Below are 23351 nucleotides of genomic sequence, written 5' to 3'. Positions count from 1 at the left end.
GTCTGTTCTCATGCTGCTGATAAAGACAAACCTGAGACTGGGCAATTTACAAAAAAGAAAAAAAACAAAAAGAGGTTTAATGGAGAACTCACAGTTCCACATGGCTGGGGAGGCCTCACAATCATGGTGGAAGGCAAGGAGGAGCAAGTCGCATCTTACACGGATGGCAACAGGCAAAGGGAGGGAGGTTGTACAGGGAAACTCCCCCTTATAGAACCATCAGATCTTGTGAGACCCACTCTCTATCGTGAGAACAGCATGGGAAAGACCTGCCCCCATGATTCAATCACCTCCCACCGAGTCCCTTCCACAGGGTGGGGACACCACCAAACCATATCAGAAGATCTCAATCATCTCCATTTACAGCCTTTCAAAAGTTATTCTGGCTGTTGTTTCTGAGCAATTCAAAACTGCCCTGGGGCCCAATGAATCCATGTATTCTCCTGAAGGGCATCTTTTACCTGGATTAACAGCACAGCTGAGAACCAACACAGACCGGTTAGTTTAGGAAGAAAAAGAAAAGAAAAATACAGTAGACCAACATTTCCCTCCCCCATGATATTGTTCTCTTTTCACTTTTTCCATTCAATGTAGAGAAGGATATTTGAATCCCAAAATTTCTAAGCTGAGAGACCTCTGAAACATTATCCTATACAGCCATTTTCAAAATATTTTTAGCAACAGAACACTTTTGTGAAATGAAATTTCATCTAAAAGCCTACTGCAGAAAATGGGGTGATAAAGTAATATTTTTCATATAAATGTATCACTTTAGTTTCAAGTTATCTTTCTATAAAGGCTGTCAGTAAATTTGATTGAGGTTCTTTTGAGGAACCTAACAAATTATTCTGTGGATTTCTGCATAACACTTCAGTTCCATATTAACTTCTACATCTGATTTTTTGGTGTTTTTACTGTTACCGTTTCACGGCTGCAAGAAGATCTTGATTTTCACAATATATTTATCACTAATCTGTATCTTGGGAAAAAGAGAACCTCACTTTAAAAATAAACAAGTTACAAGTAAAGGATGGAAGAAGATATACCCTGCAAACATGAACCACATAAAAACTCAAGGTGTCAAATTAATACCTCACAAAGCACTCTTTATAGTGGAGATTATTACAAGGGACAAAATGGGACATTACATAATAATCATGAGATCTGGTCATTTAAAAGTGTGTGGCGCCTCCCTCCCCTCCTCCAACTCTCTCTCTCTCTCTTGCTCCTGCTTTTGCCACGTGAAGTGCTTGCTCCTGCTTCACCTTTTACCATGAGCAAAAGCTTCCTGAGGCCTCCCCAGAAGCTGTTACCAGAAAGGGTTCCCGATCCAGATCCCAGGAGAGGGTTCCTGGATCTCGCCCAAGAAAGAATTCAAGGTGAGTCCACAGTGCAAAGCAAAAGCAAATTTATTAAGAAAGTAAAGTGGTGAAAGTACAGCTACTCTACAGACAGAGTAGGGTATTCCCAAAAGTAAGAAAAGGAATGCATCCACCCTAGGTACAATACTCGTTTATATACAGGATAAAAAAGATTATGGGGAGATGTGCTCTGCTACAAGGGTTTGTGATAAAGGATTAATTTTCTTAATTACTATATCTTGCAAGAATTGATATTATGATCTTTAAAGCAAAATTAGGAATGCTTCTGTTCTCAAGATATTGGGATATCACGACACTCCTAAGTCTGGGTCTGTTCAGTAAAAACATCTAGAGGCTAGAAATACCTAATTTTCTGAGAATGCAGCCAAGCAAATCCCAGCCTCCTTTTTCCTAGATTTTTCCTATTTTTTCAAGATAGAATTGCTCTGGTTCGAACGCCTCTGACAAATCCGGCGCCATGCTTTCTGTACAGCCTGCAGAACCATGAGCTAATTCAAACCTCTTTTCTTTATAAATTACCCAGACTCCAGGTATTTCTTTACAGCAATGCAAGATGGCCTAATACAGGGTCTGCATTGCTTAGGAGTCTCATGTTGATTGCAGTGTCCTCAGTGGTTTCTGAAGGAAGGCTAACTTATCTCCCAAATCCTGCTGGTGATGCTGATTTGCTCACGTATGTCTGTGGCTGGTGTAACTTGCATTTTTGTCTCTCTCATCTTGGTCAGAATCTGGTACTCCCTGGCTGACTCAGCCTCAGCCCATGTGTGCTAGCTTCTGCAGACCCCTCTGAATCTGGGCTTCATCCTCCCTTCCGCCCCTGGCCAGGGTTGTCCACTCCACAGCCTCAGCTGCAAGGTAACCTAGTCCTTATCTGGCTTAAGCTTGCCTCATGGTAGCACCCCTGGCTCTTGAATCAGCCACTTTCCATACCCTCCAACCCCTCCACCTTCCTCAGAGAATGCAGCCCCTTGGGGTCTCACCTACAACACAGCAATAACCAAGATCAGCTCTTGAAAGCAAAATCCCTCATTTCTAACCATCTATTTGCCCACTTTGTAGACGATAGCATGATCCGATAGACATGGAGAACATGGTGATTCAAGTAAAAGGAATGATCATTACAAAAGCTTGTTCCTTGAGAATGTGGAAGGGCATGGGATCCAAGTGAAGGGTGTTAAGGAAAAAAATTATTCATGGCATTTGTTAAAGAACGGTAAGGCAGACTTCATTCAGGACCATCAAGATAGGTGTAGGGACCACTGCTATGGGGTTTTGCAGTGAAGGGAGAGAAACTGGGTTCCACTCCAAATACAACAACGAAAAGTGGAAATTTATAGCCAAGGAGCAGGGTGGGGAGCAATGGATGGAAAATTACTAAGAGGAAACACCACGGGTAAGGGGGTATTGTGGCTAAATTGAACTAACAGGATTGTTGGTGAAGGTGGGCCAGGGTGACCAGACATCACCTGGGGGATGAGGAACCTAACTGAGATATTGATGATGGGAAATTCTAACTAAACTGACTTAGCAGGATTCTTGTTAAAATTGCACAATGCTGCGACAAACATGGCAGTCTAAAAGTCCCCTGTCCAGGGCTATCTACTCCACAGCCTCGGCTGCAGGGTCACCTAGCCCCTAGCTGGGTTAGGCTTCCTTTATGGCATGATCTTTAGCTCTTGAATCAGCCACTTTCCACATCTTCCCTTCCATCCTCAGGGAATGCAGCCCCCTGTGAGATCACCTACTTAACAGCAAGAACCAGGATCAGCCTAAACTCTAGCACTCCCTTTGCCAACTTTTTAGATAATAAATACAGATAGAGGAACATGATAATTCAGGAGAAAGCATAACTGCAAAGGATGATCCCTTAAGAAGGTGGAAGGCATAGGATCCAGGTGAAGGGCCTGGTCTCAAGTAGGATCCTGTCTCTTCCTCCAGGGAAGCAGCCAAGATTATAAGTGCAGGTCTACTGCTGTTGGGAAGTGGTGTGAATTCTTCTCTGATTGCTTCTATTTTCTCAAGGGAATATCAGTGAATATCATGAGAAAATTGGGTGCTGGTGCTTGTGGAGGGATCTTGTAAGTAGACTAGACAGAGAAGGTACACTTGTGGAGGGTGTACATTGTTTGTCTACTTGGCGGCGGGGGGATTGCCAGGAGAGTAGGGAGGAGAGAGTTAATAGCTTTGGGTAAGCTCGCTAAGGAAGGTGAATGGTGAGGAACGCGGTTGTGGTTAGTGGAGAGGAGGCCTCCTTGAGGCTAAAGGCTGTGGATGCTGGGGCACTGGAAGAGGTAGCTGTTAGGACACGATCGGGTGCTGCCCGTTATGAGAATGGGGGATGCAAGAAATGGACATCGTGGAGGGGCGCGGTCTTTCCTGAGGCCCAGGGCATGACCGCGGGCGGAAGAGACTTAAGTGGGGGGGAGGAGACCCCCCCGAGGACGGAGAGGCGCCGGCCACGGCCTGGTCAGCCCCGGGGGCGCTGAGGTCGCCGAGGAGGATCAGCGGTGTGAGGGCTGCGAGGACAGGGCGTGTGCCACGTGAGAAGCGTGTTCAGAGGCTGGCTGGGTGGGAGGAGAATGTCCATGGGATTGGCACAGGTCTCGAACATGGGGCGGCTCGGGCAGTCGCGCAGCAGAGCCTGACCCTCAGCGGATCGTCCCTCAGGCGTCAGCTCCCAACTGCAGGGAAGGGAGCCTGCGGCGGACCCAGAGGAAACAGGAGCCGACCTCCCCGGGCTCCGATGCGCAGGCCCAGAGCCCGTCAATCCTTGGCCAGCCCCGCCCTCCGGGCTGCGTTTTTCCAGCGGCGCAGGAACTTCCTGCGCGGTTGCTATGGTTCCGAGGGCAGGACTATGGGAGGCTGCCCTGTACGGTAAGTTCGTCGGGGCCTTTCCGGCCGGTACTAGTCCGAGCTTTGGTCCCCACGGTCATCACGCTTTGCTTTCTCAGCCAAGATCTCGGGGCTCAGGGCGGAAACGCAGCGGATATGTATTTTCTTCCGGGGTTGGTGGCGCTCGGCTCTGATGACCTGCAGGTGACAGTGTTGGCCGGTGGCGCGGCCCTGCTTGCCTCGTGCCCCGCCCTTCCTGCTTGAAAAAAAATCCCGCGAAGCCTTCTCCGAAAGAAAATGCTGGTTCTTTGGTTGTCAGTGCCTTACAAGCCCTGGAGGCGGGGGTGAGGTGGGGATGTGGTCCCTCGCGAAAACTCAGTCAGTGGACAATAGCATTCTGTTTTTCAAATTGGCATTTCCTCGGTGAGGCTGCTAGGTACCCTAGCAACTGGTATTTCTGTGTCTCTGATTGGTTTTGTCATCTTTCTCCACGTGATACTGGGGTTCTATGGACCTTTATCAATGTATTCTTTCATTACAAACGTCTCTGAATCTCATGGTAGAAAACTTGGTTAGACTGTTAAAGCGTAATAAAGGAAACCAATCTTATCCACAGTCCGATCACCCAGCCGTGACCATTAATCATATTCTGTGATAAATTTCCTTAGATGTTTTTCATTCGTAAAGTTGCATTTTAAAAAATGAGATTAACATTGTTTCATGAACATTCCGCTTTTTAAACTCAGCTTCACACTTTGAAAAATCATTTTCATAGTATTACTCTGTTTTAAAAACAATGCAAACGTATTGTAAGCTGTTGAAAGTTTCAGTAAAACTTGAGCGCAAAATACTCAAATACTCAAAATACCATGATCAAAGACAAACATCACCATGCTCCCTAATGAAGGCAGAGCTGTGGCATGTGTTTGTTTCACTCTTTTATCCTGGCACCTGGAGGAGTGCCTAGCACTTAGTGGATGCTCAATAAACATTGTGAAATAAAATAATATTTACACCCGGTCATTTTTTCTTTATATATAATCAATCATTTCATAATGGAGTGTAATATAGGAGCAGTTTTCTACGTGATTTTTTATTTGGCATTTTGTACTCAGTACTCAGTCTCCTAGAGTCTCCTAGTACTCAGTCTCCTAGAGATGAGAATTGATTAAAGAGTAATGAAATTATAAAAATGAGTAAACTCAGCCATTCTTAGGAGTACCAAAAACTCAAAAGTAAGTCTCTAAGCAGATGTCTGGTTAATAATAGAGTGCTGTGAAAACTATGTCAAACGCTGCAATCTGATTACTTATTGACAAGGAACTTGAAACTGAAGATGTAATCTTACCAATCATTGAAAACAATTTTGAGAAAAGAATGTTTCAAGGAAGTAATCAGCCACAATCTCATGGTGACAATCTAGTGGAGTAACTATGTCATAATATTAGCTGGTATAGCAACAGTAAGTGCCTAACCACATTCAGCATACAAGAAATATCTCTTCAGTGTCGCTACACCACTGGCATAAGAACTTAAGAGTAGACACTGGCAGACACACATGTCTTACGATCTTATTGAAGGAGTTAAAAATCACTTACCCTGGAATTGTAACTTCATGGAGTCAAAACAATGAAACTAATTAGGTAGATTTTGAAAACTTAGCTATTAAATTCCTGATATTCTTTATTTTCAAGGATCATTTAAAGTTATGAAAATTATTTCTAGAAATGAAATGCACAGCTTGGCTTTACTTAGAGTTCTTGCATTACATTTTTTTATCTTCGTGCCTGGTAATGGAGTACTTATATGACTTTTATATCTTGGGATAGCAGATAGTGACATTTTTTCAGACAAGTTCTCATATATGTATGTTGTCACTGCTTTACAATTTAAGCATCCAAAAGATCAGTTGTTTCATGTAACAACTCTCTCTTTACAATTTTTTTTCAGGAAAAGAAGAAGAAATGGCAGTAAAGAGGGCAACCATCATTCCACCCAGCCCAAAAGGAATAAGAGAAACCCTATCTTTCAGGATTCTCAAGACACAGAGGTAGCAAGTATGGTCAGATAGCCTCTATTTCATTCATTGCCTACACTAAATTATCCAATTTGTGCTCCATAATGAAAAGAAATGTATTATTCCAAGAAACCTTCATAAAAGTTTTCTTGCTTGATTACAGTGGCTTTTGAGCTGGAGCTTTAAATTATGATATAGTATCTCACAGAAAATGGAAAAGAAGCACAGAAAAACTTTGCTAAACATAATCAGGAGGAATTAGCCCCTGTAATTTTGTCCCCTCATATGAGCAGGGAATAGTAGTCTTACTTCCCTTCTTTTTATATGGAAAACATATTTTCTAGTACATAGTGATATGTTATTAGCTGGAAGGCAAGTCTTGCTTTCTCAGTGAAAAAAAGTGAAAAATTTGGGGCAGTCTCATGATTTTTGCAAAACTTTAATGGTGCTGGAAAAAGAGTTTGAAGTTTTTAATTTTTTATTGATATAGAATAGTTGTACATATTTTGGGGGTACATGTGATATTTTGATACCTGTATATAATGTGTAATGATCAAATCAGGGTAATTGGGCTACCCATCACCTCAAGCATACATCTTTTCTTTGTGTTGGGAACTTATAAATCTTCTCTTCTATTTTGAAATATACAATAAATTATTGTTAACTGTAATTTTCCTACTGTACTGTTGAATTCTATAACTTATTCCTTCTATCTAACTGTATTTTATACCCCTTAGCCAACTTCTTTTCATCCCCCCTTCCTCTCTTCTAAACTTCTAGTAACCACCATTCTAAGGAGCTTGAATTTTAACTTCAAGGTGCTTCACTTTAATAACTTGTATTCATTAGCATAATATAGCTTTGAGATATAATTACTAGTGGAGTGTTAAAGGAACCTCATAAAGTCTTTCTGAGTTAATCCTCTTAGTTAATAACTAAGTATGGCTCACCTTGCCCTCTTTTGAGCAAGATGAGAAAAGATTATCAATCCAGGTCCTCTTCTTGGTACCTACCTATACACAGGTATGATTATCCAAGATTGTGGGCAGCTACTTGGATGGGTAAAACGTAACTAGATTTAACTTATATAATTTGTTCTCTTAGGTGCTGGGGGATTTTTGTTGGATATGTTTGCACATATAGGAATATTTTCTTTCAACCATACATCTTACAAATTATACCACCACTTTCCCTGTAAAAACCCTAGTACATAGGTATAAGACTTACAGAAAGTACAAACACAAAGAGCCGAACATTTCTGTACAAGTGTGTCTAACTTGCCAGGAACATTCATTTTACCTTGCAGATTACTGAGTAGTACAAGAAATTAAGAGTGGAAAATTATGTAGATATACACACAAGTGGCTTATCTGGAGCAGATCTCTGCCTTTTTCTCTTCCCTACTGTATAGAGTAGGAAAAGATTTTGTGCCCTAATGCTACAATTCCAAGGGGGCAGCAGAAATAAGACAAATGAGAGAAAAACAGAACCAGGAGGCCCCAGATACATTTAAAATTAGAGGTCTATGAATCCTGTTATTTTTCAGCTGATAGGAAATCTCCCCTTGTCAGGTTATCATTTTAAGTAATATCAATTCAGATGACAACTGGGGCATTTTTGTTTTTTTGAGACAGTCTCACTGGGTCACCCAGGCTAGAGTGCTAGAGTGCAGTGGCACGATCTCGGCTCACTGCACCCCCACCTCCCGGGTTCAAGCGATTCTCGTGCTTCAGCCTCCGGAACAGCTGGGATTACAGGCATGCACCACCATGGCCGGCTAGTTTTCGTATTTTTAGTAGAGATGGGGTTTTTCCATGTTGGCCGGGCTGTTCTCGAACTCCTGGCCTCAAGTGATCCGCCCGCCTCGGCCTCCCAAAGTGCTGGGATTACAGGCATCAGCCACCACGCCCCGGCTTTGGTGAAATTTTTTGAAGAACATTTTCTCTTAGGTTCTTAGTAGTTTGGAGTCATTCTCATCACGTTTGATCACATAAATTCTAAGAGACAGAACTACTTTGGGAAACATTTTTGGGGATGAAATCGTTGTTGAACAACATAATGGTCATCAGATGTGGTTTTAAACCCTATGGCAAAATGGGAACCTTCTGAAATTAGCTTCTACTTAAAGATACATTCAAAATGGAGGAACAAGCTTTTTCAAAGATGGCCTAATCTATTTTGTACATTTTAAGAAGCCGTGTTCATGGAGCATACTAAACATCCCAAGCACTTTCATATTGCAATTGAATCTTACAATCTCAGTTGTTTTAATGAATTGAATATGTCCACATGTTTTTCTGCAGGTGAGGATTACCTATCAGTCTTTTTTTTTCATTTTTGTTTGTTCAAATCCCATTTACTGAATTGAAACAAGGTGAGTTGTATAGATTTTTAAATAGTTGTATAGATTCTATTATAAATTTAATTTTTGAGCTGGAAAATAACTTACAACTCAGTGTCTGTTCTAACTTCATCTTAGGAGGGAAACTGAGCTACAAAAAGCATTGATTATTTACCCCATCAGCACAGAGAAGTTAACACATGAATATCATTACCTTGCTAATTTGGAAAGTGGTTGTAATTCAACAACCTAATTAATTTGGTATTTTACAATTCATAAGATTCCACAATGTTTCTAATATTAGAGAATGTGTACACGTCATTTTAAATGCCTTGGAACTTTGGGAGCACATATTTTAAGTGCCCTCTGATGGATTTGGTTAGGATCATCTGTTTTACTTACTTAAGTTTCTACAGGTGCCTTTGAATAAACATCATATTATTATTCCAGGGATAGACTATGTATTAGGAGTGAATGTTTTGTTGTGGAGGTTCACATAAAGGAAAAGCTGTAAGGCATGGAGGGATGGAATTGAGAGGAAAGCTAGGGCTTGAAAGAAAGTAAAATACTGGGCCAGGCGCAGTGGCTCACGCCTGTAATCCCAGCACTTTGGGAGGCCAAGGCGGGTGGATCATGAGGTCAGGAGTTCAAGACTAGCCTGGCCAATATGGTGAAACCCCACCTCTACTAAAGAAATACAAAAATTAGCCAGGCTTGGTGGCGCGCACCTGTAGTCCCAGCTACTCGGGAGGCTGAGGCAGGAGAATCGCTTGAACCCGGGAGGCGGAGGTTTCAGTGAGCCAAGATCGTGCCACTGCACTCTAGCACTCCAGCCTGGGTGACAGAGTGAGACTTCCTCTCAAAAAAAAAAAAAAAAAGAAGAAGAAGAAAGTAAAATACTGGGTTCATCTGCTTTTATCATTAAAAAGTGTTATATAATTTTATATCATGAATACATGCATGAATTTCTGCTCTGTTTTTGTGAAGATATTCTGTAACTAATATTCCTCCTCATCTCCTCAGTTCTATTTATCCTTCATTAGCCTGCTAAGGTTCTCTTTTCACTCCCTAACTAATCTTGTGTCTAGTTTATTTTTCTCTCAAGTACTGTGTCTTTTCCCTCTCTTTTAAATCCAAACTGTAATCTACATTCACTCCCTTTTGTTTCTCACCTCCATTCGTGCTCAGTAAACCTTAGCTCCTCCATCCCTTCCCTATTCCTTTTCTGTAACATATGTCAGGAAACATCTGAGACTTCCTAAATTGCATTACCAAATATTTACTGAGCACCTACCATTTGCCAATCATTGTCCTGGGTGCCTGGCATCAACTTAGTGTCTCTGTCATTTCCTCAATGATTCCTTTCTATTCTACCTCTGCGTGTATCAAATATATCCCTTTCTTTACATTTCCACCATCCTAATTCAGGCTTGCATTGCCTCTTGCTTGATACATTGCAAAATTTCCCAGTGATTTTTGTGGTCTCATCCACCCCCTATTTTATTCATCCATTAAAATGCTCTTCCTAAATATACATCTGAGCATTTATCTTATGCTCAAATACCTGTTTGTACAGACTTCTTAGAGTAACATTCAAGGCCCCTGATAACCTAGCCATATCTTCTCTTGCATATTTTAGCTCTCACTAACTCTTCTCTGGGAGATAGCAGCCACATCATCTGTGGCTTTGTCTCCTCAAGAACTCTTCTTCAGCTTGCTTGTGCTCTTATTGCTCTCTCCATTTGTCACACCCTTCCTATTAATATTCTCTGTATCTTTGAAGGCCTAGCTCAGATGCATTTCATTTTAAGAAGCCTCCTCTATTTCCCCAGTCAGCATTCATTGCTACATTCTTGTCATTGCAATAGCTTGATGCTGTCATTCTCAGAGTACTGTATGCTTCTTGATTAGGCTCAAGAATTACCTGTTGAATCCCTAAGTAGCCCAGGCAAAGTGCCTTCTTATACATTGTATAATAGACATGCGAATATTTGTTTAGATACTGCTTGGGCATCAGAACAATCTGTGCCTACTTGACAGCCTCTCAGAGGTTGGGCCCCAGCATATGCACACGAGTCAAAGTGTCAGAAAACCACACGGTGATTTTGATGCCTATTCTGAAACAGAATGTATTATAGCAAATCCCTGCTGGCCTCAAAGTTTCTTTGGTTACAGGTAAGTATGCAGATTTCTTTATGGCCCAAACTAACCTAAATCCTGCTTTTTCACACAGACCTGGACCCCAGGAGTTTTGTAAAGTGCCTTTGTGAATTTTGCATAATGAGATCCCCTTCTTTAGAGTCTTCATAAATATAATTTTATTTTGCTATGTGTGTGAATTTGCAAGGGCTCTATTCTTCATTTGCCTTGCACAGATATCAAGCATTAAACCTATATTGAAAATTCAGACAAAAAAGAATGAGCTTTGTAACTGTCAGATAGTATAAGCATTCTGGTAAGACATTTGTATGAGGATTCAGGAGGATGGTGAAGATGTTTTATATATTATGAGCCTTTCCAAATACTAAAGTGCTTAAAATCTCATTTATTCTCTGATAAAAGAATTTGCACTTTGGGAGGCTGAGGCAGGAGGATCCCTTGAGCCCAGGAGTTCAAGGCCACAGTGAGCTGCAATTGCATCACAGCAATCCAGCCTGGGTGATGGAGCAAGAGCTTGTCTCTAAAAAAATAATAAAATAAAGTGTATTAAGGTTAATGCTTCTGTACTAAGATAGCAGTTTCAAGTGTCAAAACCATACACCATCAAAAGCAAATTTTCCTCTTAATCATTCTGATAAACGGTCCATTAAGTGGGATATCTCACATGAAACAGATTCACAGGGTAAGTGTGACAAAGCCCAGGTTGCATAATATAGGCTATGTTTATTAAATAAACAGTATTATTAGCCTAGAAAATGCTAGTGTATATGACTTTGTAGATGCTCTTTACTAGGCTAAAGGAGGTTAAACCCTCTTCCCAAAATCTCAGTTATGGAATCACAGTGCTTTTTAAGTCTTTGCTTTGAAGTCAGAAGTAACTGAATCCATAAGCAGGAGATTTTACTTGGTTTTGTAGTAGCATTCTTTAGTTTGCCTACTTAAAAATAAAATGTTTCTTTTTCACAAAATAAATATATTTGTAGTGGATGAGTTAGAAAGTGAAGATACAAGCCGGGCGCGGTGGCTCATGCCTGTAACCCCAGCACTTTGGGAGGCCGAGGCAGGCAGATCACAAGGTCAGGAGATCAAGACCATCCTGGCTAACATGGTGAAACCCCATCTCTACTAAAAATACAAAAAAAAAAAATTACCTGGGCGTGGCGGCATGCGCCTGTAGTCCCAGCTACTTGGGAGGCTGAGGCAGGAGAATGGCATGAACCCGGGAGGCAGAGCTTACAGTGAGCTGAGATCGCGCCACTGCACTCCAGCCTGGGTGACAGAGCGAGACTCCGTCTCAAAAAAAAAAAAAAATTAATAAATAAAAATTTAAAAAAAGAAAGTGAAAATACAAAACTAAAATTAAAAAAAAATTATTTAAAGTCCCAACTCTGTATATGTGAACTCAAAATATCTGAGACAGGTCTCAATATAGAAAGTTTATTTTGCCAAGGTTAAGCACGCACCTGTGACACAGCCTCAGGAGGTCCTGACAACATGTGCTCAAGGTGGTCGGGGTATAGCTTGCTTTTATACATTTTAGGGAGACAGAAGACACCAATCCATATGTGTATGATGTACATTGATTCAGTCTAGAAAGAGGAGACAATTTGAAGCTGGGGCTTCCAGGTCATAGGTAGATAAGAGACAAGAGGTTGCAATCTTTTGAGTCCTTGATCTGCCTTTCACTGAATATACAATTTAGTCTGGCTTGGTGAATCTGCATTTTTACACAAACAATAGGGTAGAGGGAGTAATCAGATATGCATTTGTCTCAGGTGAGCAGAGGGGTGACTTTCTGTCTGACACCTGTGAAGATAAGTTATCAGTTTACATTGCCAGGGTAAAATTCAACAGAACTGTTTTAGGGTAAAGACCTTGAGTCCCACAAGGAATTTCTTTGTGGGCAAATTGTGAGAAAGGTATGTCGCTTTAAAAAGAATCTTTATAGCTATCTGATTTAGGAATAAAATGGGAAGTGGGTTTGCCTGATGTAGTTCCCTTGGCTTTGTCTTTAGTGAAAATGTTTTTCACTAATTTTCCCTTGGCCTAATGATTTTAGGGCCCTGAGATTTATTTTCCTTTCACATTTTCCCCACTTTCTTTCTTAAATCTTTTGGAGAAAGCATTTAAGAAGAAAATGAATCTCTGGTCTCAGATTTTGTTTGATCTCTTGTGGCAAAGATGGTTTGTTTCTAGATGGGTAGGTCACACATTATTAGGAAACCTTATTTTTAGCAGGTTGTGAAGTATCATGTTCTATGACAAAAAAAGTAGGGGGAGGAAGAGAGAAAGAAAACAACAAACAAAAAGATGGAGAACAATCCTGGAAAATCAATATAGGCCATATTACTCTGAAGTCCATACATCAGTAGGCAGGTCTGAAAGTATTTTATGTATGTAAATAGGTTGCTGTTATTTTTTTCTGAAGCTGAAGTTGTCTAGCTTCAGTTCTCAGGGTTTTAAGAAAGCACAGCTTAATTTTTAGTGATTTCAAATAAGGAAAAATGGAAAAAAGGAAAGGAAAGAAAGAAAAAAAATGAAAACATTATTTTTGGAGACTTGTAGCCAGGAAAAATTTTAGAATCCAGCCTAAACTAGAAAATAAGAAAAATTGAGAAAACATTAGGCAAGACTAGAATCTAACAACAGGTGTACTGTAGTTCATTTTGAAACATATTTTTTCTCTCTCCAAGCCCCATTTTCACTAAAGACAAATCATAGGACAAATTTATGTGTAAAATAAGCGTTAGTTTTATTATACTTTGCCTGAGTATTTGTATAAAGTCAGCAAGAATAACTATTTGCCATGCACACTCTTTTGTTTTTAAATTGGCTTTGCTGGAACTTTATTCCATAAGGAATCTCAGATTACACTTCAACGCCTTGGGCGCAGCCATGGATTTATCTGTGCCTGTAAATACCCACATTAATTGGGTAAATTACTTACTGAGGTCCCAAGATAATCTGGGACTCCTTGGGCCTGTCAGAAAGTGCCATTCTTTACTTACCACAGGTCAGGAACCTGTACATGTACTGTGTGGACAATATATGAGGCCAGCTTTCTCAAGGGGATTTTATTGGCTCTATAAGTCAACTTTGATTACTTAAAGTAATCTGTTTGGATCTGCCATTCCAATCAAAGCCTCAGTAAAATCAGTGCCTTCAATTGTGTCCTGTTACAAAAGAAAACAGAGTCTTATCAATTTTTTGCAAATAACTATACTACCATAAACTATACTACCATAAATTTGAAAACTTGCAAATAGTTTTCAAATTCTGGAAAAATCAGGTAGAAATATGCTTCAGATTTTTCTCACACTAACATAGTTAACCCAATATTAAAAGCTGTAAAATAGCTCAAAGAAAAATGGTTTTCTGGACTCAGAAACAAAAGTTAGAAAAAGAAACAATGTTACAAATTCAGAAACAAAAGTTTCTGAGTTTCAAACAATGTTTCGAAGTCACAAAAAGATTATTTCAGTTTTCCATTAATTTCATCTGGGTAATTAACTCCTGTTCTGCTCAATGTTTATGAACACATTAGCTCTCTATGGGAGTCTTGGAAGTTTTTCCTCTATTCTAGTATCACAGTCTCCAAAGTTATCAGAAGCCTGCATTCAAGAGTACCTGTCAGAGTCCTATAGCTGATTATAAAACCACCTTTTGAAAGTGATAAAAGTAAAACAACTATGAATGACAAGAGTCTTAGAACAGTCATAAAGACATAATTGACAAGGAAATTTGGTTACTTCTGTGGCTTACAACTATTTTACATAATCATTATTACTACTGATAACATATACCAGAGGTTCCCAATCCCTGGGCTGCAGACTGGTACTGGTCCACGGCCTCTTAGGAACCAGGCCGCACAGCAGGAGGTGAGTGGTGGGCAAGCGAGAAATACTGCCTGAGCTCTGCCTCCTGTCAGGTCAGCAGCAGCATTAGATTCTCATAGGAGCGCAAACTCTGTTGTAAACTGCACATGTGAGGGATCTAGGCTGTGTGTTCCTTATGAGAATCTAATACCTAATGATCTGAGTGGAACAGTTTCATCCTGAAACCATCCCTTCCTTCCCCCATCTGTGGAAAAATTGTCTTCTACAAAACCGGTCCCAAGTGCCAAAAAGGTTGGGGACTGCTGACATGCACCAAGACATATCAGAATCACAGGAATTTCATACAATTCTGAAACACATACTAATAACACATTTATATAAATATAATCCAAGGGTTAAATGCCATTTTATATTTGACAATACTTCTTGTATGATTGTATTATATCAAATAACCCAAATATGTCTCTTTTGGACGTCAGGGGACCTAATATTAAAAGATTAATGAGGACCAAATTTAGAATTTTATTTTGGAAAGTTTGTCAACTAGAAAAAGTTAAAAACACTTGATATCACAAAATAGGATCAAAAGTCATTGTAAAATAAGTCATTCATTTAGCTGAGTGATAGATTTCAAAGAAAGACAAAAGTTTTTATTTTTTTGAGACAGGAGACTTAATTTCCCAAACCATAAGCTTTCATAAAGACAACATGAGGCCCATTAAATCTGTCTTTTAAATTTTTCCAAACAAATTTATTCAGTTTTGGTCATCTTGACCATAAGATATAATTTCAATAAATTTTTTCATAACCTTTATTTTTCTTTAATTAAGAAATGGGTTAATGCGCCAAGAAAACCTTGTTACTCTGACATCGGGGCCCAGATGCTGGTCTTGCATCAGTGTGCCTTCAATATTAATAGTTAATTTATAGAGAAACTGAACTAATTTTCTCTCTCAAAATTGGCCGTTACAATCTCACACACCCACCTCTTCCATGATAGTCCCTGGGCCTTGAGGAATTTAATAGTTTTAATTTCTGGCCTTGTGCCTTATGAACACAGTGTATTTTGATTGGTATCTTCTACTGGGTCTGAAGATAAGGCTTTAACTGCTGTCATTGTTTAAGATTTAGCAAGACTTGGTGTTCTTTTTATATCCAGGAGTCAACGCCCTGTAACTTAAAGGCACAAGGACTTTAAAAGCAAGAAAGTTACGTGGATATAGTAACCTTGATTTAAAAAAAAAATTTAACCTCAGTTTTTTTCTAAGCAAATTAAAACTTAATAACAATGACATAGGAGTTATTTTGATAAAATGTAAAATTTGTTAGACCAGTTACCAAAAGGCAAAAAAAAAAAAACAAAAAAAAACCTCCTGCAGTACAATTGATATTCCCTATGGAAACTCCATTTAGGTAAGCTGCAAATCAAAACTAATGAAAATGATACTTGAATTAGTTAGACATAGGCAGAGTGTTTCCTGGGTAATAAATGAAAATTTTCAGATTCATAGACGAATTTAAAGCCAAGAGCACAGAATGTTATGTTGGAAGAAAACATTTTCTTTAGACCTTTAAGATAAAACATTTTTAGCATCAGGCTATGACAAACAGTTAGAACCTGAGGAGAAAAATTACAGAAGCTGAAAATGAGTTGAAGGAGAGGGTTATTATCTCAGGCCTTTTCAAAGGGGAGAGAAAGCTGAAAATACAAGATAATAAAAGTTGAAAATTGGGTTAAACAAATTAAAATCCGTTGTAATTTTATTAAGAGTAAATCAATACCTTAAGAAAATTTTGTTGCTCTAACCGATTCTTTAGTGTATGTTTTTTAAAAAATCAAAACCCAATCTCTAAAAAGACTATTATAAATAATTTCCCTTTAATTATAGACAACTTGATACAAATCATTAATGAGATGCTTGGACTTCCTGTTTTATCGCAGACATCTTTCTTTCTTAAATAACCAGTTATTTTAGGACAGAAATTTACCATACAAGATTTTTTCTCATATAAAATTATTTTCCTTTTAACGTTTCTTGCCAAAAATACCCCTTTATATTTATAAAGAGGTAAATATATAGTATGTAAAGAAAGAGACATTTCTTTACATTGCTCTTATTTACTGGTTTCTTTCACCTTGTTTCATAAATAACTTTTAAGTAACCTTTGAATTAGACAAAAATTATTTTCTTTTAAATAAGAAAATATTTTTTAGAAAAATATTTTCCTATAATTTTTTAAAAATTAGAAATCATCCAGATGTTTAATGAGTATTTATTATTTAACTTAATATAACTTTAGATTTTAAATTATATGACAAGTTTATTTACAGGCATTTATTCTATTACATTTACCTAATTAATTTTTTAAATGGTTTACTCAGATGAAAGCTGTGAATGTCATCATTTAGTTATTTCTCTGTTAACTATTTTCATAGCCTATAAATTTAGGTTTTTCTAAGAACCTGAAGTATAAAGACTTCTGATATAGAATGATATATCATTATTGTTAATGGCTGATGAGATTCTGTTGTATGAATGCATGCACTATAATTTAAATACTTCTTTGTTTTTAAACATTTAGTTATTTCTGATTTTCAGCTAATAAAAATATTGATAGTATAAAAATGTCTTAATGAGCATTTCTATCTGTACACAATTGAGTTTAAAAACTTTTAAAATGAAACAAAGGTAGATTTTTTTCTTAATAATTATTCTAAAGAAATCCCTTCTAGCCTATGAATTTTTAATGTACACAGCATAGCATCACCCTAGTGTTGCACTACAGTGTAAAATCAATATGTTGTCATTGGAGATGAAAATTTGATTCATCAGAAATGATTTCTAGTTCTTACCTTATTTTTCAGGCAGTACTGTAACAAAAAAAAAAAAAAAAAAACAAGGAAAGCCAACTAAGAGGAACCGAATTGTCGGCTGTGGGTTTCTTATCCAATGTAATAGCTTACTTAATTTTGGAATATTCATAACTTCATTACTTTGTGACAGTGGGCGTTCTATATTTTTATACTCAGGCCTAGGAAAAATTTTTTTTTAATTTTCTTTTTGAATTGGCCTTGACATTTAATCCTTAAATCAATTTGATTGCTATTGCTAACTCTCACATCTGGCTTCATTTGACCACTTCTATCTCTTTTCCTGCACAAGTTCTTTTAACATGTTTCTAGTTGGATAAAGATGAGCATAGGTTGTCTCTTGGTACCTGTGGGCAGTGTACTGTGTGACCTAAGTTGAACAGCTGCAAATGACCTATGGACTATGACCATTCTTGGTTTAAATCTTGCTAATGTTACCTTTGGAAAAAACTTACTTAGAAGAAATATAATACCAGCATTGTTAAATATTGTAATTTGAATAAGAGTCCCTGCCATTACCTTCTTCTTTTGGGAATTGTAACATTGGAAGGCAGGAAATTCTTGGAAACGACTGTTTACAGGGATCCCTGAGTAGCTTCTCCAACATAAAAAAGACACTGAATCATGTTAGTTTAATGAAAAAAAAAAAGAGATCTTAAGAGGAAAATACACACCCTATTAAATTCATAAATACAGAAGAACAATGAATACTAGTCATAAAATGCTAATAAGTAACATATAACTTTAACTAAAAGTATGTCAAATGCCTTTCAGGATATGTATGTAGCACTGAATTGATATAGGAAGACCATACATGTCCACCATCAGGATATGTGTACAAAATCATTGTTTATTTGTATCTATGTGTGTATGCATGTATGTATAAATGTGTGTGTCTTATTTGCTTCATTGTAACTTTTACCCATAGTCCAACTTACTTGTTATGGTCATTATTTCTACTACATCCTCAGCATTAATTGATACTTCAGGTGGAGGATGAGTACTTACTTCTCTGATGCAGTTATTGGAATAAATCGTACAAGCAAGGGTAGAGAATGTGTGAAGGGATTTGGAATTGCAAGGCCTGTGTTTGAATCCTCACCCTGCCACTTCGTAGATATGTGACTTTGGACAAGGCAGTGATCTGTTTCCTCATCTGTAAAATGGGGGCTGTTAATCCCAACTTCATTAAAGGGCTATTGTGAGGATAGAATGAACTATCTTAAATGGCTCTACTTTGTAAAAACCATTAAGCCCATTATAGAGTTTTATGCTGCTATTCTCCAAGCCAAGTAGGAAAAATGTTGTAATAGCATAATAGCAATCCCCTTTCTGTCTTTTTCCTTCCAGTTTTCATGGAGTGATAATGAAAGGAGCAGCAGCCGCATTAATATCCCAGAGAGAGCAAGTGGACCAGAAGGCAACTTAAACCAGATTGTTACTGAACCCGATGCAAACTTTCCCCAGTTCTTGCATGAGGGGTATGTACCATGCCAAGGTCTTTACTCCCATATCAACCAGACCTTGAAGGAGGCTCACTTCAACAGCCTGCAGCAGCGAGGGCAAGCTCCAACATGATGAATTAGGACTTCCTTATTCCAACCTAAACTGCGTTTATAAAAGCAATTGCATACACACCAAAAAAAGTCTATTGGTTTTTAAGTCTACATTTTAAGTAACAAGTTAATGGGCAGTTGTTTAATTGGAGTTTTACTTCACTGTTGTACTTTTAAAGGGGCTGTGAATAAATGTTTATGAAATTTTTATTTTTATTTTTATTTTACTCTTTCTACATAGAGTTTTCAAGTTGAGTGTCAATTTCATGTTAAGGTAGCAATATGAGGAAACTTCTCCTGTGCATTGAAGCCATATGTCCAATTCAGATTGATTTCCAGATCTGTCAGTTAGAAACTCTATGTTAAACATCTTTTTAAATACAAGTAAGTCTTCATTTTTAAAAATACAGTAGCCTAGTAAAGAGGTATGTAGCTTTCATTTAAAAAACAAACAAAAAATCCACACTCAAAAAACCATAAGTTAGTATTCCCAAATATGCAAAGCCAGATTCAGTCTTGCACTGAAATGAACTGCCATACTCCCCTCAGAAGGTAGATGTTCTGTTGAAATTGCTCTCTAGTTGTAATGGCAGCAATCAGACCCAGTTTAGACTATGAACATGAAAATCTCTCTCTAATAACTGTCCCTACACTTTGTATTTCCAGGGAGAATGTTTCTAAGGCTCTTGTATACTTAGATACCTTCTGTATCATTTATCCTCTAGAGTGTGCACTTCAGACTTAGTAGGAAACACTGCACAATTCTGTCAGATAAGAAATATGTAATAACGTTTTGTCTTAAACAAAAATTTATTACGTTAGCACATTATGTGATCTCATAATTCCATCTATTATGTATAGAGTTAATGTTAATACAGCGTAAGCTACTAAACTGATGTTTAAAGTAACAAGAATTATGGAAGTGGGTTGGACAACTGTCCACTTTATGCTACATAGACCCTTTCCCAGAGATTAGGGGGCTAGCTTCCATTATTAAAATTGCAAAGATTCACATGGCTTAGAAACAATAAGCTGAGATGCCATTAGAAGAAACAGGCAGTACTATTTATTTAGAGATGGGGGGGTCCCCATGTTTTAGTCATACTAAAGAGCCAACCAAATTTGAATGGGGAATTCATAGATGTGCTTCCTCAGTGGTGAGCTGTGTGAACAAAGGACCAGGATGCATCAGGTTATCTGCCCTGGACTATGCAAAGGGTACAACCTGTTGCTAGATTTAAACAAAAATGCGTTAGAGTCTAACAATCCTCTCCTCCCTGGTCACATTATCTTTTCCACTATATTTGGAGGTCCACAGAGTGTAAACTAGCAGATCTGAGAACTATGGATAGCTCTACAAAGAGGTGTTTGTCAATTGGCAAGGTTTGGAAAAGACGTTAAGGTTACAGTTTTACTGAAAGAAGAATGAGATTTTATTAAATGACAGAATTAACATATGAAAATGAACACTATCTTAGGAAAAGAATACATACCTACACACACACACACACACATTTTCATGGTTGTTTCCTTGAATATGGGTAGGATTTTAAGGAAGATACTTGCAGTAGAATTTTAGTGTTATGGGGAAAAAATTACAGCACCACATTGGCCTCAAACTTAGGGAGTAGGCATGAGTCAATTATTTCTTAATTAGATGGTTTGAGTAAGAACATTTTTTCTATGGCCAGTGCTTCCAAAGTCAATACCAGATGTATGGTGAGAAGAAATTTAAATTCTAAAAGGTTTTATGGCAGAAAATAGAGAAAGGATACCTAGCCACCAGTTTCTCTAACAATAAAGTGAGCAACTAAGTACTAAAGAAGATTAGATATTTGAATTTTCAACCCACATGTACACAACAGGATTCAGAAATACCCAGGAAGAATTCTGCATGCTTAAATACATAGCATCCTACTGAAAGAAAGTGTCTATTAAAAACACAGTGTAGTTGAACAGCTGAGAAAGCAAATTTCCATTCATTCCCCCTATTTAAAGATATGAAAGATAAAACTGTCACCATGACAAAGCATTATTTTTTCAAAGTAAAAAAAAAATAATAATAATAAAGCAATTACATACACATAGAAAAAGTGTTGGCTTTTCAGTCTCTATAGACTTTTCAGTACTTAGTTGAACTAAGTAAGCACAGTCTTATTCCACAGTGGTCAGTGTAAATCTCTTGTCCTAGTAAATACAATATGCAATCTCTGTCCTGTCTTTTGCAGATTGTCTAAACCTGTTTATGTCATAAACTGGTTTATGTCCTTTGGTCCTGAAATAAAACTCAATACTTCACAGCAGGGAAGGAACCAAGCTGTTTAAAACTACTTATCTCCGCTATGAAGGAGAAGTATTTTCAAGGAATATCAGAAGAAAGTAGAAAGTGAGAGGAGGTTCCAGCTGGGCTTCCTGGGTCAAGTAGGGGCTCAGAAAGCTGTGAAACTCACTCATTTCCTGCATGCGGACTTACTTTGGTCCTGGATGAATAATATTGAAGATATGTGCTTAAAACATTCCTAACATCAGAATTTGCGCCTGTGTTTTCTTCCCCAAGAAAGCTATAAACAGCGAAAATTTTGTTGTAAGCTTCCCTGTGTCCTCTCTCCCTCTCTCCCTTCCCCCTCCCCTGAAACTAAAAGGAATGTTAAAAGCCCACTTTTCTGTGACCAGCAGACCTTATCTATGGTCCCAATTCCAATTCCTTGTAAACACAATTTGTAAAATCCCGTGAGATCCTGTCTCCTTTGCCATCCCGCTGCAAGGTTATAAGTAGAGAAAACTTAAGTTACAATTCCAGTTTTCCTCAAGATCTGAGACATGTTAATTGTCTTTGTTTCTCCCTCTGGTAACATCTTCCCACCACACATATTTCCTGCCTTAGAGAGTTTAAAAGGTGATAAAAAAATCTAACACTGGCTACCCCGCTCGGGACCCCTTCCACGCTGTGAAAGGTTTGTGCTGTCACTCTGCTTAATAAAGCCTACAGCTTTTTTTCTCTCGGTCTGATCTGTGTCTCTCTCTTTGGCGTGGCTAAGGCAAGAACCTTTGGCGTTACAAAAGGACTTGTCTGGATTTTTTTTTTTTCAAAATTAGGAGTTTGAAAAAAGGGAGCCAGATTAGTTTAAGAGGTGAAATTAGACCCTGTTATATATTTTAAATGAGAATATAAAGCAAGAGCAGAATGCTGCACCAATAATGAGGTGTGGTGGTGCTTGGGGAAAGAAACTGCCCTTAAATTCAAACCCACCCTGTGCCACACTCTGTGCGAGTTACTCATTAACCCCTGAGGTAGGTGGTGTGGGCTCTCCATTTCATAGGTGAGGAGTGGGAGGCTGACAGTAAGTTATCCCTATGACTACATACAATCCTGAGAAAACTGAGAGTGGTTAATGATTTGCTAAAAGAAACACAGTGGCCAAGCAGCAGTGCCAGGGTATCTCTGCTTTTATAGTGAAGACCAGGGCTGCCAGGACACATTTTCTCTAGGGAGTAGTTCTCTGTTTACATAACCAAAGAAACAGTAGAATGAAACAAAGTTTACTCTAAGCTCTTCATCAGAGTCTACATGTTGAATGATTTTCTAAATTCATTTCTTTTTATATAGCAGCATTTTCAAATGAATGCTCTGTAATATTGTCACTTAAATCCCTACAAAGTGAGTCAGATCTTAAAGCTGACACTGTTACCAGACTCTGTCTCCTCCTCGATTTCTTGTTCCTCCTGGCTGGAGGCTGTGGTCAGAGTATAACCTATATCATCTGAATGGAACAACTGGTTGAATACATGAACCGAGGCTGGGCAAAACAGGCAAATATTCTGACCAGGAAGCCATTGAGATCTATTTTATATTTTGTTTAAGACAATTTCTTGAGATCAACTGTACAAAGATGGTGCACCTGCCTAAATCACATGTGAGATTCTACACTGGCGCACATTTGACTGGTTGGCAATTTCCATGTATCTTCTGGCCACGGTATTGTTACAATGAATGGAAATTTTCTGGTTACAAACAAAACTACAAATTCAGTTGCCCATTAAGATACTGGTGGAGACTTTAGGGAAAATGATATTTAGGTTGAAGAGCAGAAAATATATAGCCTTCTCCAGGGAGAAAGTCATTCATTCATTCTCATCTGATGGAAGGGAAAAAAATCCAACTTTTTGGTCTATAAAATCTAATTAAAATGAGTGGAAAAGATTTTATATCTGTGCTATTTCTCAGGGTTCAAGTGAAAGTAATTGTGTGGAGTTAGAGTTGCTCTTCCTTTACTACTAAAAGACTTTTGAAGTAGGCAAGATTGTAACATAATAAAACAAATAGATGATTAACAGATCAACATGGAAAGTATAAA

At 38.3% G+C, this 23351-nt stretch overlaps 1 protein-coding gene across 11 annotated transcripts; it reads left to right on the top strand.

Annotated features, from left to right (window-relative positions):
• The first annotated feature begins 3394 nt into the window (after window positions 1–3394).
• On the top strand, window positions 3395–21994 carry VCF2 (VCP nuclear cofactor family member 2). Of its 11 annotated transcripts, XM_034949800.3 has the most exons (5): window positions 3403–3460; window positions 4050–4256; window positions 6165–6276; window positions 18791–18921; window positions 21225–21994. In XM_034949800.3, the coding sequence occupies exons 1-5, from the start codon at window positions 3423–3425 to the stop codon at window positions 21319–21321; spliced, it is 585 nt and encodes a 194-aa protein (XP_034805691.2). In that variant the 5' UTR covers window positions 3403–3422; the 3' UTR covers window positions 21322–21994. The 11 variants fall into 11 exon arrangements, with proteins under 11 accessions (XP_057157072.1, XP_034805691.2, XP_008957454.4 ...); XM_057301089.2 differs by lacking the exon at window positions 21225–21994 and having other exon boundaries at window positions 3395–3460; window positions 6165–6271; window positions 18791–19206; XM_008959206.4 differs by lacking the exon at window positions 3403–3460 and having other exon boundaries at window positions 4052–4256; window positions 6165–6267.
• Window positions 21995–23351: the final 1357 nt, after the last annotated feature.

Source organism: Pan paniscus, chromosome X, assembly GCF_029289425.2.
Source record: "Pan paniscus chromosome X, NHGRI_mPanPan1-v2.0_pri, whole genome shotgun sequence".
Classification (NCBI taxonomy): Eukaryota; Metazoa; Chordata; class Mammalia; order Primates; family Hominidae; genus Pan; species Pan paniscus.
This window is presented reverse-complemented; position numbering and strand designations above follow the sequence as displayed.